Source organism: Oncorhynchus mykiss, chromosome 16, assembly GCF_057628025.1.
Source record: "Oncorhynchus mykiss isolate SJ-2025 chromosome 16, ASM5762802v1, whole genome shotgun sequence".
Taxonomy (NCBI): domain Eukaryota; kingdom Metazoa; phylum Chordata; class Actinopteri; order Salmoniformes; family Salmonidae; genus Oncorhynchus; species Oncorhynchus mykiss.
Window position 1 is genome coordinate 41,659,856 of NC_143037.1, and position 16,608 is coordinate 41,676,463.

The 16,608-nt window shown below is 41.7% G+C and overlaps 1 protein-coding gene across 6 annotated transcripts in view; it reads left to right on the forward strand.

Moving 5' to 3' along the window:
* The window catches only part of LOC110491926 (sodium channel protein type 8 subunit alpha), an 89,779-nt gene extending 74,851 nt beyond the window's left edge, over nt 1-14,928 (forward strand). For all 6 annotated transcript variants that reach the window (XM_090202672.1, XM_090202674.1, XM_090202676.1 and 3 more), the window contains 6 exons: nt 465-587; nt 5,959-6,243; nt 6,624-6,815; nt 7,142-7,246; nt 7,920-8,190; nt 8,564-14,928. In XM_090202672.1, the coding sequence (XP_090058798.1) occupies nt 465-587; nt 5,959-6,243; nt 6,624-6,815; nt 7,142-7,246; nt 7,920-8,190; nt 8,564-9,714 (2,127 nt within the window). In that variant the 3' untranslated portion in view covers nt 9,715-14,928. The remainder of the gene's footprint in view (nt 1-464; nt 588-5,958; nt 6,244-6,623; nt 6,816-7,141; nt 7,247-7,919; nt 8,191-8,563) is intronic.
* Nucleotides 14,929-16,608: the final 1,680 nt, after the last annotated feature.

Consider the following 16,608-nt stretch of genomic DNA (forward strand, 5'->3'; position numbering starts at 1 on the left):
GAATCAGTCGTGTGCTGTGGCAAAACATTTTGGCCTATTCTATTTTTCCCTTCCTTTGAGTCTTATGTATTTCTCTTTCTCCTCTTTTTCTCTCTCTCTCTCTCTCAACCACAAGTTTCTTTGCAGGTACAAAGGAGTTTGTCAAGTCTCGTCCAACTGCCCTAAAATTACAGAAACAAACCCCTCCTCCTGCGGCCTACCTACTACTGCTACTAAAACACTACGCACATAAAACCTATACTAAACATTGACCTTCTCTCTCAATGTATATACATATATAAATGCAATATTATACATGTATATACATACATATAGATTTATGTGTGTATGTCAAGCAACTCTCTCCACCCAATGCCAGCCCTATTGCTCCAAGGGCTCTCGTCTGAGTCTCTCTTCTACTTTTAGAGAATATTCTCACTACTTCTAACAGTTTGGAACTCTTTTGCTTCTCTGTTTGTGTGTAGGTGTCTATAATCAGTCTGGTAGCTAATGCACTGGGCTACTCGGATCTAGGTCCTATTAAATCACTAAGGACACTAAGGGCCTTGAGACCCCTCAGAGCCTTGTCACGTTTTGAAGGGATGAGGGTAAGATCCAGAAGCTAAGCAGCTGATCCTTACGCATGCCCATTCAACAGTTCATTAAAGCATGCTAGGAACTGAAATATTTTCCAAAAAGTAACCAAACTCAATTTTTTTTTTAAATGACAAAAAATGAAACATCTATTTATTGGGGGATTTGTTTTAATAGTAACTTGAAGAAAATAGTCAAGACCTTTTCATGCACACAAATCCTGTACCATACTTTACACATACAATGTATATGTAGATATATATACGCACACGTCATGATGCAGCTGGAAGTGTAAGGTAATGTTAAATAGTAATGCTACAAATTTATACAGTATTACCAGCAGGAACTATTTCCCTGGTTTCAATTGAATAAAAAAAATATAAATACTAATTCACATTTTCAGTATTACTGCTATGAACAGAAAGAAAAGAACAAAAAAGAGTGAACTAGAGGGACGTCACAAAGCTGCCTCATCACATAAAAACGAGTAAAATGAACTGTTATTTTTTAGTTTTTTTTGTTTTAATGATTGGCTTGAGGGATAAGATAAACATTTATGTTAGTCAACACTACATGCCAACAAAGCCAAAACTACATTTCAAAGCCAAACTACATTTCATGGAACATTTGAATCAACAATTGGCTGTTCATTTGGCCTGATTCTCAATCTCTGCTTTTAATCGAGAAGCCCCCCCCCCGCCCCCCTACCACCACCTGTCCCCAGTTCCCCTAACCCACCCCGACTCTCACCCCAACCACTATGCTCACCCTATCATTTAACACATCTATCTGGCACAGAGAACAACCAGTAGGAACCAGGTACCTGGTGGTAAAGACAGGTTACAACTGGTTGTTGTCACCCGTAGTCCCTCTTTCTCTCTATCACATGTAGTCCCTTTCTATCTCCCTATCTTGGATTGGTTGCGTTGTCGTCTAGTTTGAGCTTACCACCCTCTCCACCCTCACCCTCTCCTGAAGCCTCGTATGTAAGTGCAGCACTGTGCAGCACCCCCTTACCTCTGCCCCTACCTCTCCTCCTAACCTTCCACTGCTCACTCCATCTTTGCCAAGTAGATCTGCTGGGCCTGCAGCAGGTCTCAGTCCGTCTGCTCCTCTCTGTTTCCTGCTTGTCCAGGATCTATCTGCATCATCAGGGACTGAGAAAGAACCACACATACACTCCACACTCCACATTGTTGTGGGTCTGAGAAGATAATATTTTCTAAGCTTCTGCCTGTGTCATTGTGATTATCACTTTGTGTGATGTTAAATGGCTGAATCGCAGAGGTCAGTTAAGTCATGACAGCTAGTTCAATGTAGACCAGGGGCTTGAAACTCAGACAAGATTCAGTATCTTAGCTTTTTTTGTCTTCTTCTTGACCCTAAGGCAGAAGGTTAGGAAATATGCTGATAGGCTGCCATCTCACCTAAAGCATTACTATCCCCATGTCATGACACAATACATTACATAGCAACTATACTGCAGGTCTTATAGAGCTTCCTGCTTCCTGTTGCCTTCCACTCCCACAGGAAGTAAAACTGTGAGGCAACATTGTTTAGCACACTGGAGCTTTCTCTTATATGTTATATTTTCTCATATAAGAGGAGTGGGTTGGGTTTCGTGGCAGGCAGGCAGGGCCGATATTATATTAAACTACAAGGACCGCATTAGGACAGCACTCGTCTTTCTTAACCCCTAGACAGTCACAGAGCATTTCCCCCATTCCTCTTCATAATGTCCCAAAAATGACAGACCAGGTGTAGTGGCTTAGACGTGTGCTATGCACTACTGTTACTACGGTACAGGAGAGCTTAGCTAGCTAATCATCAATTTGACTGACATTTCTGTTCACACTGAAATGCCCATTCATATTAAATATCCAGTGGCTAAATATGAGGATGACATTGCAAATACGAGCTGATGACATCACAAAACATTTCGGCCCTGGATAGGCTTTATGGATGTAGGCTACTATACGTATGAGTCCACCTCACAAAAATGTACATGGTAGTCATGTTTGTTTAGTTTGCTCAGGTATGAGACTAGCATTGAATTTGAAGGGTTGTATTTCTATGGTGGCTTGACTGGTCAAAATTCCACTGTCATTTTTGGGTGAAAAACCATGGTACATTTTTTAAGGAATGTTGTAGTCAAACATTGCATTGCCCCTATGAATGATCTCATTCATTGGGTGTGTGTGGTAGGAGGTGAGGGTGACCCAGTAGGCCAATACCTGAGGCAGTGATAAAAAAATTTTGTTTAATTACGTACTCGCCTATTCAAGACCATGTCTATGTTCATCAATTGAGTTGCTATTTTGTTTTGAAAACTTGAAATTCAAAATGGACAAGTCAAAGTAGTAAATAAATTGATAGGGAAGTACGAGAATGGAGAGATGACACCGACAACCATAATAATGAAAAGAGATTCTGGAGAGTTAGAATGTTGAGAACTCTTGCTGACTTGAATTTCCTGGCCGTTGCAATGGAAGGTTGTGATTGGAGGAGGCCAATGCAAGTCAACAGCTCTGAGAGAGCAGCATAACACAGCTTTACATTTGAATATATTGCACTGCTTAACATGCAATGATGCAATGGGCTGTTCCTACCTACCTGACTGCCTATGGTCACTTGTTAAATGCTATATCTTTAATTATGCTGCTTTGTAGCCTCATTTTATTTTTTCTTTGGAGCAATGCAATGTACTGTACAAGCATGACACAATCGCCAAGTCACCCTTACACCTGTCTAACTATATATTTTCTAATGAGCTTGCTCTCTAGTCTTTGGTTGCATTTTCAATGTTTAGTTCTAAACATTTTTTTTAGATGATTAACTTTAAATGTAAAAATAAAATAATAATAACATACCTTCCAGCTGCATCATGTAAAAAATGTGCAGCAGACACATTAGCAGGAAACGTCATGAGTTACAGACCAATCACGCGGAGACCTTAGAACCACGGGACCTTTAGAATTGAGTTCTGAGAACCGTAAAACGCATGTCTGAGTTCTTAGAACAGACTCTGCACCTTCTAACTCTGCACCATCTTGATTTGGTCTTGATTTGTGTCAAGAAGGTACACAAGTGTCAAATCCACTTGTCAGATAGATATGTAACATAAAGACAAGCAACATTTTTGGGGGCGGTTATCTCTTTATCTCTCTCTATCCAAAACATTTCTCTCTCTCTGTTTATTTATCGATTTGAACAGTTCTTGAGATTGCACAACAATGCCATCCATGTAACAACACGCATGTTCTCTACTTGCCGATGCACTTTATTCACTTTTGAAAGCCATTTTCCCTCTGCTTTGAGAATAGATTTATAACATATGATATATACAGGTATATATATATTATATATGATATAAGGCATGGCCAATTTGATTACATAAGGCATGGCTAATATTACCTTGAATCTTTGAAAACAAGTTCAATTATACTACCCCAGTAGGAGCAAGTAGTTCATTCTCTCAGCATGTGCAGTGATATGTGTTCTCTTATGGGAAAGGTGGGAGGTGCGATGTTAGTGAGATGATGCGGCATACTGCTAACTCTTTACGCAATCGTGATTGTTTCTCTCAAAAGGTAGCTTTTCCTTTCACAGCTATTTCATTTTTCACAATAGATTCTTACGAATGTATTATTAGAGGTTCAAGAACAAGCCTTCAGCTAATTCAGCTATTTCAGTAAGCTATTTTTATAATATTTTTTGGGATGCTCACACAGAAAGAAGTTGGCACCCAACTACCTGAAGCGTCCATTCTGGCCATATGGTGTTTATCCAACCCCAGTGCCTTAGCAGCCAGTTAGCAGCCAGTATCTCCATATGCCAATAATCATTCAAGAGGAACAGTCAAAAGCCTGTAGTTAACACTTCCAATAACATGTAGAAAGAGAGTACCTATGATGTCATAATTTACATGTTAACCTCCAAGAGAAGAGTCAACCTATATTTTTGGTTAAAATAAAGACATCCACTTCCGCTAAGCACTAAAAGCATTTGTAAGTCATGTTTCTCCAAGAACCAATGGGTAAATCAATAAATATCCATCATTGACATGACCGTTGAACAGCTCCCAAAATCCCCGACTGTAGCTTTAAATAATCGTTGCAATGTCCTGCACGTTGCTGAGAGAATGCTGATCGGGAAGCTCTCGTTCTGCTCTCTGTCTGCCTGACTGTATGCAAGGAGGGAATATGGCTCCACAAAACAAGTCTGTCTGCTAAAAACAGATGACATGCATGCTTAGCTCAGCTGTGTGCCTGAGAGCTGCTGGTCTGGTCGGCCTGCCTAACACTGTTAGTGAGCTAGTGGTAAACCCCACTATGCACTACCCTCTTAGAAAAAAAGGGTTCCCGAAGGGTTCTACTTGGAACCAAAAGGGTTCTACCTCAAACCAACAAGGGTTCTTCAAAGAGTTCTTCTTTGGGGACAGCCAAATGACCCTTTTAGGTTCGAGATAGTGTAGAATGCTGAGCTTAGTGCACATCAGTGTATGGAAGGCCGGTCTGGGGGGTGTTGTGGAAGTGGGACGTAGTCTATGTGTTGTGCCTCAAATTGCACCCTATTCCCTATATAGTGAACTACTTTTAACCAGAAAGTGCACAACTTTTGTAATATAGTAATGCGCTATAGAGTATAGGGAATATGGTGCTATTTAGGATGCACCCTATGGATCAGAATGCTTTCCATTGCATTGAAATGATAATGTTAGTCTGGGTGGAGGGTGTGTAGAGTCTGTTTTATGAAAAGGGGCAGAGGGAGGGAGGGTGGTGAATGTTTGGGAAGAGATGAGGCCGCATACTGGTGTGGCAAAACACTTGTAGTTCAATTTGTTTGACAGTTATATGCTCACTCTAAAGGAAGGTGTGGCGTTTGTGCGCAGACCCCTTAGGCAACCCTAGCGGTGTGCTCGAACAGATCCTAGACTATTCGTTCTAATTAGAACAGAGCTGATACTGCTCTTTTACTGTTATACTATATTATATATGATTTTACTAAACTATACTATATTATACTGTAATATACTATATGATACTATACTACATACACTATACTATACTGCTGTATTACATTATACGATACTTTACTATACTACAATATACACAACAAACATACTCTAAATTGTACTCTAACTATATTCTTAACCATACTGTAAACTATACTATACTTGATACAAATATTATAATAACGTTGAAACACAATTTGTTATGTGACTCCAATAATAAAACATGTCAAATTCAATTCCGATACCACTTTCTGCTATAAGATGCCATGACAGTATGCTGCTGCTCTGATGGGGGTTGATAGGTATCATGGAGTATGTTTTGTCTCTCACACTGTTCTATCCTCCTGTCTCCTCCGTCGGGTCGGGTCTAGGTGGTAGTCAACGCCCTGGTGGGAGCCATCCCCTCCATTATGAATGTGTTGCTGGTTTGCCTCATCTTTTGGCTGATTTTCAGTATCATGGGAGTCAACTTGTTTGCGGGCAAGTACTACTACTGTTTCAACCAGACCTCAGAGGATAACTTTCTTGCCACCGAGGTCAACAACAAGACACAGTGCCTGGCCCTTATTAATCAGAACTTCACTGAGGTCAGGTGGAAGAATGTCAAGATCAACTTTGACAATGTTGGTGCTGGATACCTGGCTCTGCTTCAAGTGGTGAGATTGTCACTTCATCCCCTCTCTCTCTCTTACACCCCCCCCCCCCCCCCCCCCACACACACACATCTATTCACTGTTTTTAACCTATTTTGTCATGTTGTGTCTACTCTTCTCTCTTCCTTCCATCCTCTTTCACAGCGCTCTGAGGCTCTTCTCTCTCCCTCTATTCCTCTCCTTTATGCGTTTGTCCATTTATTGGTTCTTTATACTGTTTTCCACATGCCCTCATTTCTTTCCATGTACAAGCTCTTCTCCAGGACACACGTGAAATTTGGGTTTGAGTTTGACATTTTTTATTTTCCTTCATATGAAAACGAGACTTAACTTTTTTTGTGTTTTGAATATTGTAAGTTAATCGGATCTCTTTGCCTCCAAAGGCAACATTCAAAGGCTGGATGGACATCATGTACGCAGCCATAGACTCCAGAAGAGTGGAGGACCAGCCCATCTATGAAGACAACCTCTACATGTACATCTACTTCGTCATCTTCATCATCTTCGGATCCTTCTTCACCCTCAACCTCTTCATTGGTGTCATCATTGACAACTTCAACCAACAGAAAAAAAAGATAAGACCTATTTTCTCTCTTCCTCGTCCCCCTCTTCCTCCTCCTCGTCCTCCTCTTTTTGCTAAAGCCCTATAGCATATTATATACGGCTCTGTTGTAAAAAAATGTATAATGGCTCAAACATGCTTATAACATGTTATAAAGCATTATACCTGGTCATATGAAAGTATCACAGTTTAATGCAGTTATTTACACTGTTTGCATACGGCTCTAAATGTGTAATGCGGCTAATGGTATTGTTATCAATGTTTGGCTAATGGCTTAGTGCTGTATTATTGGTTAGGGTTAGGTTTGGGTTGTAACCAAATGTTTGTGTGCCCCTATACTTTGGAGGTCAGGACATCTTCATGACAGAGGAACAGAAGAAGTACTACAATGCCATGAAGAAACTGGGTTCAAAGAAGCCCCAGAAACCCATTCCCAGACCACAGGTTGGCTGTTGCTCTCTGCCTTTATTAGCCAGGCTTTATGGAGTGATATTAGTACCAACGGTTTGTTGGCAGTAATATCACTCCATATTTATTTAGCCAGCTCAACACACAGTATGGGACAAGGCTAGGCCTTTGTGGTGTACAACACTGCCACAAAAGAATGAAATCAGTATTGTCAGTATTTCATTGTTGACGGAACACTGAATAGTGATAAGGAAAGATGACAGAGACTGTCGCCTTGTGGCTAGCGCCTACTCAACTTTGCAGTTTTCGGCTGTTTTTAGTGGGGGTTTCTTTCTGCTGCATTATTTGAACTATTCTCAGGTGTCCTTTTTTTATTCTTGTATGTATTATATTTTATATGACTTAGTATGCATAACTGCATTGTTGAGGAAGAGCTTGCAAGGAAGCATTTCACTGTACTTTTTACACCTGCTGTATCCTGTGCATGTGACAAATAAACTCTGATTTGATGCTAACACTGAAATATTGATTTCCATCGATTGTGACAGTGTTTCCCTGCGATTAACAAAATGTGTGTGTGTGTGTCGTCGTCGTCGTTGTTGTTGTTGTTGTTGTCTGTGTGTGTGTTTTCTCTGCATGCGTACGTTTCTGTCTGTGTGTGTGTGTGTGTGTGTGTGTGTGTCTTGCTGTTGTCTCCTTGTCTCTACAGAACTATATCCAAGGGTTGGTGTTTGACTTTGTGACCCAGCAAGTCTTCGACATCTCCATTATGATGTTGATCTGCCTCAACATGGTCACCATGATGGTGGAGACAGACGACCAGTCGGACGAGACGGAGAACATCCTCTATTGGGTCAACTTCATTTTCATCGTGGCTTTCACCATCGAGTTCGTCCTGAAACTCTTCGCCCTGCGCCACTACTACTTCACCAATGGCTGGAACGTGTTCGACACGGTCGTGGTCATCCTGTCCATCGCGGGTAAGTAGAGTGAGGCTGTGTAAGAAGGCTGAGGCTCTGTCTAGAATGGCACTCACTTCCTTATGTAGTGCACTACTTACTGGCCAGGACGCAGCGAAAAAGTACATTCTGTTAGCACTACATCAAAACGCACTGATTTTTATCCGCAACAAGTCCTTTTTGTGGAAACAATCCGCTGGTGGGGAAATTGTATATTTTCTTTATGCGGATTGCAGAATATTCGCATGAAATTCTGGAGCCAATTGAATGGAAACGTAACTATAATTCCAAAAATCGTAGCTGGGAAGAGACATTTTTGAAGGTAGACACTGGGTTGAGTCATTTCTGCTGACTGTGTGCTCTGTCTTGTCTCCTCTACCTTCTCCCTCCACAGGCATGTTCCTGGCTGACATCATTGAGAAGTACTTCGTTTCTCCAACCCTTTTCAGGGTTATCCGATTGGCTCGAATCGGCCGCATCCTGCGTCTGATCAAAGGAGCCAAGGGCATACGGACTTTACTCTTCGCCTTGATGATGTCACTTCCAGCCCTGTTCAACATTGGCCTCCTGCTCTTCCTGGTCATGTTCATCTTCAGCATCTTCGGAATGTCCAACTTTGGCTACGTCAAACACGGGGCCGGGATAGACGATATGTATAACTTTGAGACCTTCGGGAACAGCATGATCTGCTTATTCATGATCACCACGTCTGCAGGCTGGGATGGTCTCTTGCTCCCAATCCTCAACTACCCTCCTGACTGTGACCCAACCATGGAGAACCCAGGTGCACCGTCTACAGGCAACTGCGGCAACCCCTCAGTCGGCATATTTTTCTTTGTCATGTATATCATTATTTCCTTCCTTGTCGTAGTCAATATGTACATCGCCATCATCTTAGAGAATTTCAGTGTAGCGACAGAAGAGAGCGCCGACCCGCTCAGTGAAGACGACTTCGAGACCTTCTATGAAATCTGGGAGAAATTCGACCCCTCCGCTTCCCAGTTCATCACCTTCCAAAAACTGGGTGACTTTGCCGACACCCTGGAGCACCCTTTCCGCGTTCCCAAACCCAACACCATCGAGCTGATCGCAATGGACATGCCCATGGTCAGCGGCGACCGCATCCACTGCCTGGACATCCTGTTTGCCTTCACCAAGCGTGTGCTGGGCGACAGTGGGGAGCTGGACATGCTACGCACGCAGATGGAGGAGCGCTTCGTGGCGGCTAACCCCTCCAAGGTCTCATACGAGCCCATCACTTCTACACTGCGCCGGCGCCAGGAGGATGTATCCGCACGGTGCATCCAGAAAGCCTACCGCGCTCACCTGCTTAAACGGGGCTTCATCTGCAAGCGCAGGCCCAAGACCAAGCTGGAGAACGGTGGGACCAACAACGAGGAGAAGAAAGAGAGCACACCCTCCACCGCCTCTCTTCCCTCGTACGACAGCGTGACCAAACCTGACAAGGAGAAACAGGAGGAGAACGAGGGAGAGAGGAAAGAGAAGGACAGAAACCAAAAAGATGAGCGGGAATCGAAGTGTTAGTTAGGGTTCAGTGACTGTCATTAGCAAATTAAGACACACAACGAGAACAGACTCTGAGCCCAACAAACAGACAACTGTATAAAAAGATCATTTGCAAGTTAAAAAAAAAAATGTACGAAAACTATATAAAAAAAAAAAAATGTTTACGGACTTAAATACAATACAAAATGAAGGATCGAGATTTGTCGTTGGATACTTAGGGTCGGTTGAAGAAAACCACCGATGGCGATGTACATGTTGCCCACGATAAGGATTTAGTTAGGACACCATCATTATCACAAAAGGATTTTACTGCCTAATGATGAATTTCTTCTTTATATCTTGGAAATAATGTGAGGAAGAACCATGATAATATAAATAATTATCAATAATAACTCAATAATAATACAAGTGTGCCCGCCATTGACATACTACATATTACATATATGTTGGGTATTGTCGGGAAAAAAAGGGACAGAAACGCTTGCAAACAAAATGGAGGGAGATTTTATTGGAGCAAATAGTCTCTGACTGCCACCACCCTGTGTGGACGAGCCCCTGCAAGCGAAAGGTCCACCACTATGGGAGCACCCCAGGAGTGGAACGGAACGGAACACTACAGAACCCTCTAGAACTGTTCTACTACGCAGTCTGACTGGGCCTCTGGAACATCCAGTTCCTGTACCGTCCTTCTTATCAAGGAAACATATACAATAATCAACATCTAAGCAAGTTTTAAATACGAAGAATGAGAGATTAGAGAAAGAAGGGGAAAAACCCCCAGAACAGTAGACAAAGGGTTTTTACTTTTCGTTTGTTTGTGCTGAATATACTTGCGTCTTTACATTATTTGAGCAGCAAAACAAAAGAAAGAACAAATAACGTTTAGCCCCATGTCACACTTGCCTCTTTTCATCTTCTCTCTGTTTGTTATACCGACATAATGGAAAATACATTTTCTACATGGGCTTTCACACTGTCACACTGGGTAGGGGGCATTAGTCAGCGTTTTGACTTGGGCTGAAGAAGGGCGGGGACTCGCTCTGACCGACCGAGTCTCAGATAACTAATAATTATTGTGCTCGTTCAATGCATAGAAATGACTTGCATGAAGGCATGTTTTGATCAGGAATCATGCATGACGTAATCATAGTCCACAAGACACGAATTCTCTGACCACTACAATGGCTTGACCATACGTTTGAGGCCGTCCACTGGAAAAATGTATACGAGAAATATAACTGGAAAATGATTTATATATATATATATATATATATATACATCTATATATACAATATTGAAGGAATAAAGTGGTATGACCTACCCTTTACTATAATGTTGCTTTTCAACTGCCAGACCAATCTTTTTATGAAGCCCGTTGGGATTTTAACAGGGGATGTAGTGAGGCACTCAGAGGCAAAGCTTTATTCAGGCACATTTATGAAAAACAGAAACTAGAAGGGTTTTCTGCTGCTCTGTTTGTGCTGAGAGGGATAGGGAACGTTGCTGCTGAGTTGTACCAAGAGTATATCTTCAGAATGAGGATGCACAGATTTAGAAGAAAAAACAACTTTTCAGACCATTCTAAGGAAACCAAATCTGGGGCTTAGCAACATACCTTGATTTACCTTTTGACATCCAACGGTTACCACCCTTGCCTGTGTTACTATGGTTACCAGTCTTGGCTGTGTTTACTACGGCTACTCCCCTTACCTGTGGTCTCCAACCAACTCCGTCTTGTTGTTGTTGCTGTGGCAGTACGAACAGGCAATGTTTGATGCCATATCCTGTATAGCCATATCCTTTACAGATTTGTGTGTAGCGAGCTCAAGTGTCAGTTGACATGTTTAACTCTCCTCCAATGCTTTGTCTATCTGTGGACAGAGAAGAGAGAGTGTCATCTGTAGGGGGAGATGTAACCGATTTTGAAACAGCTGTTTGAAATGTACTAAAGATATAGCGATGCTTCCATAGATTCGTTCTTCTTTTCCTATCTGTTTCGTCCACTTCTGTCCTCTTGTCACTCAGTTTAGTTCCCTATTAGAATATTGTTCACTGTGACCCAGTGGTACACCAATGGCCTTTTCCAGACACTTTGAGTTGCCAGCTCTGAAGTAAATAGATGTACCTTCTCTGAAGCTGATGTCCTTCTTGCAGTGCAATCATTCTCAGAAGAAAGTTCGAATTTTCGAGCAGTGAGAATGTATGTGGCGTAGCCTTCTATAAAGCAGCACAGATGCATACTGTAGAAGTAACATAGAGGACAGATAGAGGATACATAGAGCAGATGCAGCAAGACATGCTCAGTCACTCCTGGCATGATGTGCTGTAGGACTAAAAGACGGTCGGCCATGGAAGGTTTGTAAGAGAATAAAAACGGATCTGATTTGATAGGCTTAATTAGGGAGGTGGAGGATGGTATAACAATGGACCAATGGAGAGACTCGACAGATCCTCTCCCGGACCCTCCACAGTTTCTAGACTGACTGCCATGAATGAAAATGATCAGAGAAAGTCAAGACGGCGAGCCAGAGCAGCAGGGAGAATAGTGATTTTGTCTTCTTAGGAGTGAGTGCTGAAAGTCCCATGTTTGTCAGTGTATCATTGCGCTTTGTGGGACCGCTTCAACACTGTTTGTAGTGTATGGATGTTGGACCCAGGCTTGCATCACCATGTCATATGCTAGCAGGCTATTATTTTATTGGTCACCTGCTGTATGTTTGATAAATGAAAAATCTGCCTGGGGGTAAGCTCAAAGTGGCGTGAACCTTCCAACCGTAGTTTCTCACAGATAGTCTGTGAGACTTCTATCAGATAGGCCTTGTATGATCAACTCGTATCAACTCATGGTAAGTTGATTCATGGTTCACAGTAGAATCGTGCCTTTAAGAACACGTGAGGCGTTTTCAAAGGCAGTTTGAAGCTACTACGACTCAGATGAAACAAGATGAGAGCGCGAGCGCTAGGCCAGGCCAGGCCAGCGTAGGCCGGACCAACGATACGAGTCAGATCTCTGTGAGTGACAGGCAGGTTAGACAAGATGAGACATAATATTAACACTTCCTCTTTAAGGTGTTTGCTGTTTTTTTTTACACAGGCGTGATGGTCGGTCCTCTATACAAACAAACAAACAAACAAACGGATGCCTGGTCGAACAACGACCTGGTATCTACGGACACACCACTAAAGCCATTGTGGTGTGTTGATTGAACACTGCCTGTACCCGTACCTGATATCCCCATGTCCTGTCTATTATAATACTATCTAGAGGACTGTTTACAATATGAAGACATGTCTCCAGATAACGTCCGTCTGTTTGGCTGCTGCACACTTAAAACCAAATACATTCCCGATTGATCGTTCACCGACGATACAACCATAAGAGCAAACAATGCCATCCAATTTTAACCCGTGTTCATTTTGGATGTGATGTTTTAGATGAGTGATGCATTGATCATTGAACTTACTTGGAGAGAGAAAAAAAAATGAACAAAAACAAGAAGTATATGTACAGTGCAGGCTATGGTGGCACAATCACTGAAAAGGAAGGAACTTTTTGAGAGAAACTATAAATAATGTACTATATTCTTTTATTTTATCGGCATGCTTTGTTGTGTTTTTTGTAAATACGGAGTTTTAAAAAGTTACCACTAATAATGTAAAATGAAACAATAACAGTATAGAATGGCTTCCAGCTATGCCCTTTGTCACATTTGTTACCTTTTGGATTTTTTGAGACACTTTTCACTTTGTTGACGGAAATTGAATGAAATATAGATATTATATAATACAAAAAATATATATACATGTATACATATATATGTCTATATGTATATACATATTACAAAAGAACACTGTTTGTTTGTCACATTTGATTTATGTGCAACATGTTCAGTGGCTGTCTAAAACTGGTTGGTTTCCAGCACCCTACTGTATGTGTTGGGGAATAGCTCAGACAATGTCACTGGAGCTGCTGCCATGGATTGTAGCCTGATATGATTAGAGGTTTATGCTCCCAGCACATTGCTCACATTCTCCTGCAAACGTTTCATACTTTTTCACCTTCACACACACACACACACACACACACCCAAATAGACACACATCCAAATAGACACACAACTATTCACTCACCAACCTAACTAATCAGTAATTTGTCCCAACAAGATGAAGTAGGTTGGATGTGACTGCCTCTTCCAGTGAAGATGGAGTATGTCTATCCCAACCGAGGCGTAGTAGATCTATCTATGGCTACGTCCAATGCTCTAGTATCTATCTATCTACACATAAGGTCTCGCAGGCCAATCTATCGTTACATGTCAACGTAAATGTATCTATCCACACCTACAGCCACAAAGCCTACTAGGAGTAACTACCCACACATAAATACAGCCACACAACATCAGTACTGTTACAGTTCAACACTTCAATGTCTGATCGTTTGTGCTTCAATCGTCTCTCACTTTTTATTTTGAATGGTTTGTTTCTAGTCTAGTGTTTAACTCCACTCATTGGCATGTGCCTTTTTCTGCTTTTTTCTGTGATTTTTGGGAAGATGATAATACCACACTTAAATGTTCAAAACTGTGTAAGGAGGGAACAGGTGAGGGTGGGGTGGTCGTTGAGTTGAAACCTATGGAGCACAACATATATCGGGGACTCGAGACTACAGCGCGACACCGTCTGTCCGTACCATACGGCGCAAGGAGTCAGAAATTATACTGCCGAGGATCAGATCATCCTAACAACTATGACAGGCGAGAAAACAAACTAACACCCCACTTCTTCTCTTCTAGATAGGCTTCAACAATGTGATGTTACCTAACAAAACAGCTCAAACTCAAAATGTTATGTTTCTTGTGCTTATGTGTGTCACCCACTTCTATCGCTTGTGAAAAAGCAGCTTGCCTTCTATATTTCTGTTCTTTCCATCTGAAATTTATTTTTGTATCAATATTGAATTAATTAAATTACGGGACTCTGTTTTCTTTTTTTCTTTATTTTATTTTGGCATGGATTTATTACAGGCTTTTTTCTTTTTTTGCTGAAAAATAATTAAAAAGTGCTTTTCAAACTGTTGTTTATCATTTGAACACCGTGATATAAAACAGGATATATACAGTATGATGGTAGTGATGCACAACCACTTGGACTCTTAGTAAGAACTTATGAAAGATTGTCTTCATTTGAGCACGAACCTTTTTATTACCAATAAAGCAGCCTTCCAGTTACAAACTGTATTGTCTGTGGGTTATTTTTAACTATAGATCAAGATTCAGAATAGCAGTATTCTACAGTACAGAAGACTTCTACAATATTGTGATTTGTTAAAGCAATTGGTTGAGATTTCAAAATGTTTCCACATGCCGTGCCTTCGGAAAGTATTCAGACCCCTTGACTTTTTGCACATTTTGTTACGTTACAGCGTTATACCAAAATTGATTAAATTATTTTTTTCCCCTCATCAATATACACACAATACCCCATAATGAGACAGCAAAAACAAAACTGAAATATAACATTTACATAAGTATTCAGACCCTTTACTCAGTACTTTGTTGAAGCATCTATGGCAGTGACTACAGCTGCACGTCTTCTTGGGTATGACGCTACACACTTGGCACAGCTGTATTTGGGGAGTTTCTCCCATTCTTCTCTGCAGATCCTCTCAAACTCTGTCAGGTTGGATGGGGAGCATTGCTGCACAGCTATTTTCAGGTCTCTCCAGAGATGTTTGATTGGGTTCAAGTCTGAGCTCTGGCTGGGCCACTCCAGGACATTTAGAGACTTGTCCCAAAGCCTCTCCTACGTTGTCTTGGCTGTGTGCTTAGGGTCGTTGTCCTGTTGGAAGGTGAACCTTTTACCCAGTCTGAGGTGCTGAGCACTCTGGAGCAGGTTTTCATCAAGGATATCTCTGTAGTTTGCTCCATTCATCTTTGCCTCGATCCTGACTAGTCTGCCAGTCCCTGCCTCTGAAAAACATCCCCACAGCATGATGCTGCAACCACCATGCTTCACCGTAGGGATGGTGCAGGTTTCCTCTAAACGTTTAGCATTTAGGCCAAAGAGTTTAATCTTGGTTAAATCAGACCAGATAATCCTGTCCCTCATGGTCAGAGTCTTTAGTGGGCCAAGTGGGCTGTCAAGTGCCTTTTACTGAGGAGTGGCTTCCGTCTGGTCACTACCATAAAGGCCTGATTGGTGGATTGCTGCAGAGATGGTTGTCCTTCTGGAAGGTTCTCCCATCTCCACAGAGGAATTTGAGAGCTCTGTCAGAGTGACCATTGGGTTCTTTGTCACCTGCCTGACCAAGTCCCTTCTCCCCCAATTGCTCAGTTTGGCCAGGCTGCCAGCTCTAGGAAGAGTCATGGTGGTTCCAAAGTTCTTCCATTTAAGAATGATGGAGGGCACTGGGTTTTTGGGGACCCTCAATGCTGCAGAAATTTGTTGGTACCCTTCTCCAGATCTGTGCCTCGACACAATTCTGTCTCGGAGCTCTACGGACAATTCCTTCGACCTCATGGCTTTGCTTCTTCTCTGACAGGATGATCAATGGAAACAGGAAGTACCTGAGCTCAATTTCGAGTCTCATAGCAAAGTGTATGAATACTTCTGTAAATTAAAAAAAAACTTATTTCATCCATTTTAGAATAACATTTGGAAAAAGTCAAGGGGTCTGAATACTTTCCAAAGGCACTGTAACTACAGTATAGACTTATACAATATTGTGATTCTTCACTCATTTTAGTGACAGTAGGCAACACTTTTGATGCAAATTTGAATATGGAAGTCTTTTATAGTTCTTTTTTTACTGACTCTTAGTAATCATTTACCATGTGTTGTTACTAGCCTAGCACTTAGAATCCCTTGCCCTGCACTCTTTCACCATTCTGTGTGTATTATCTTGTTTTGTTT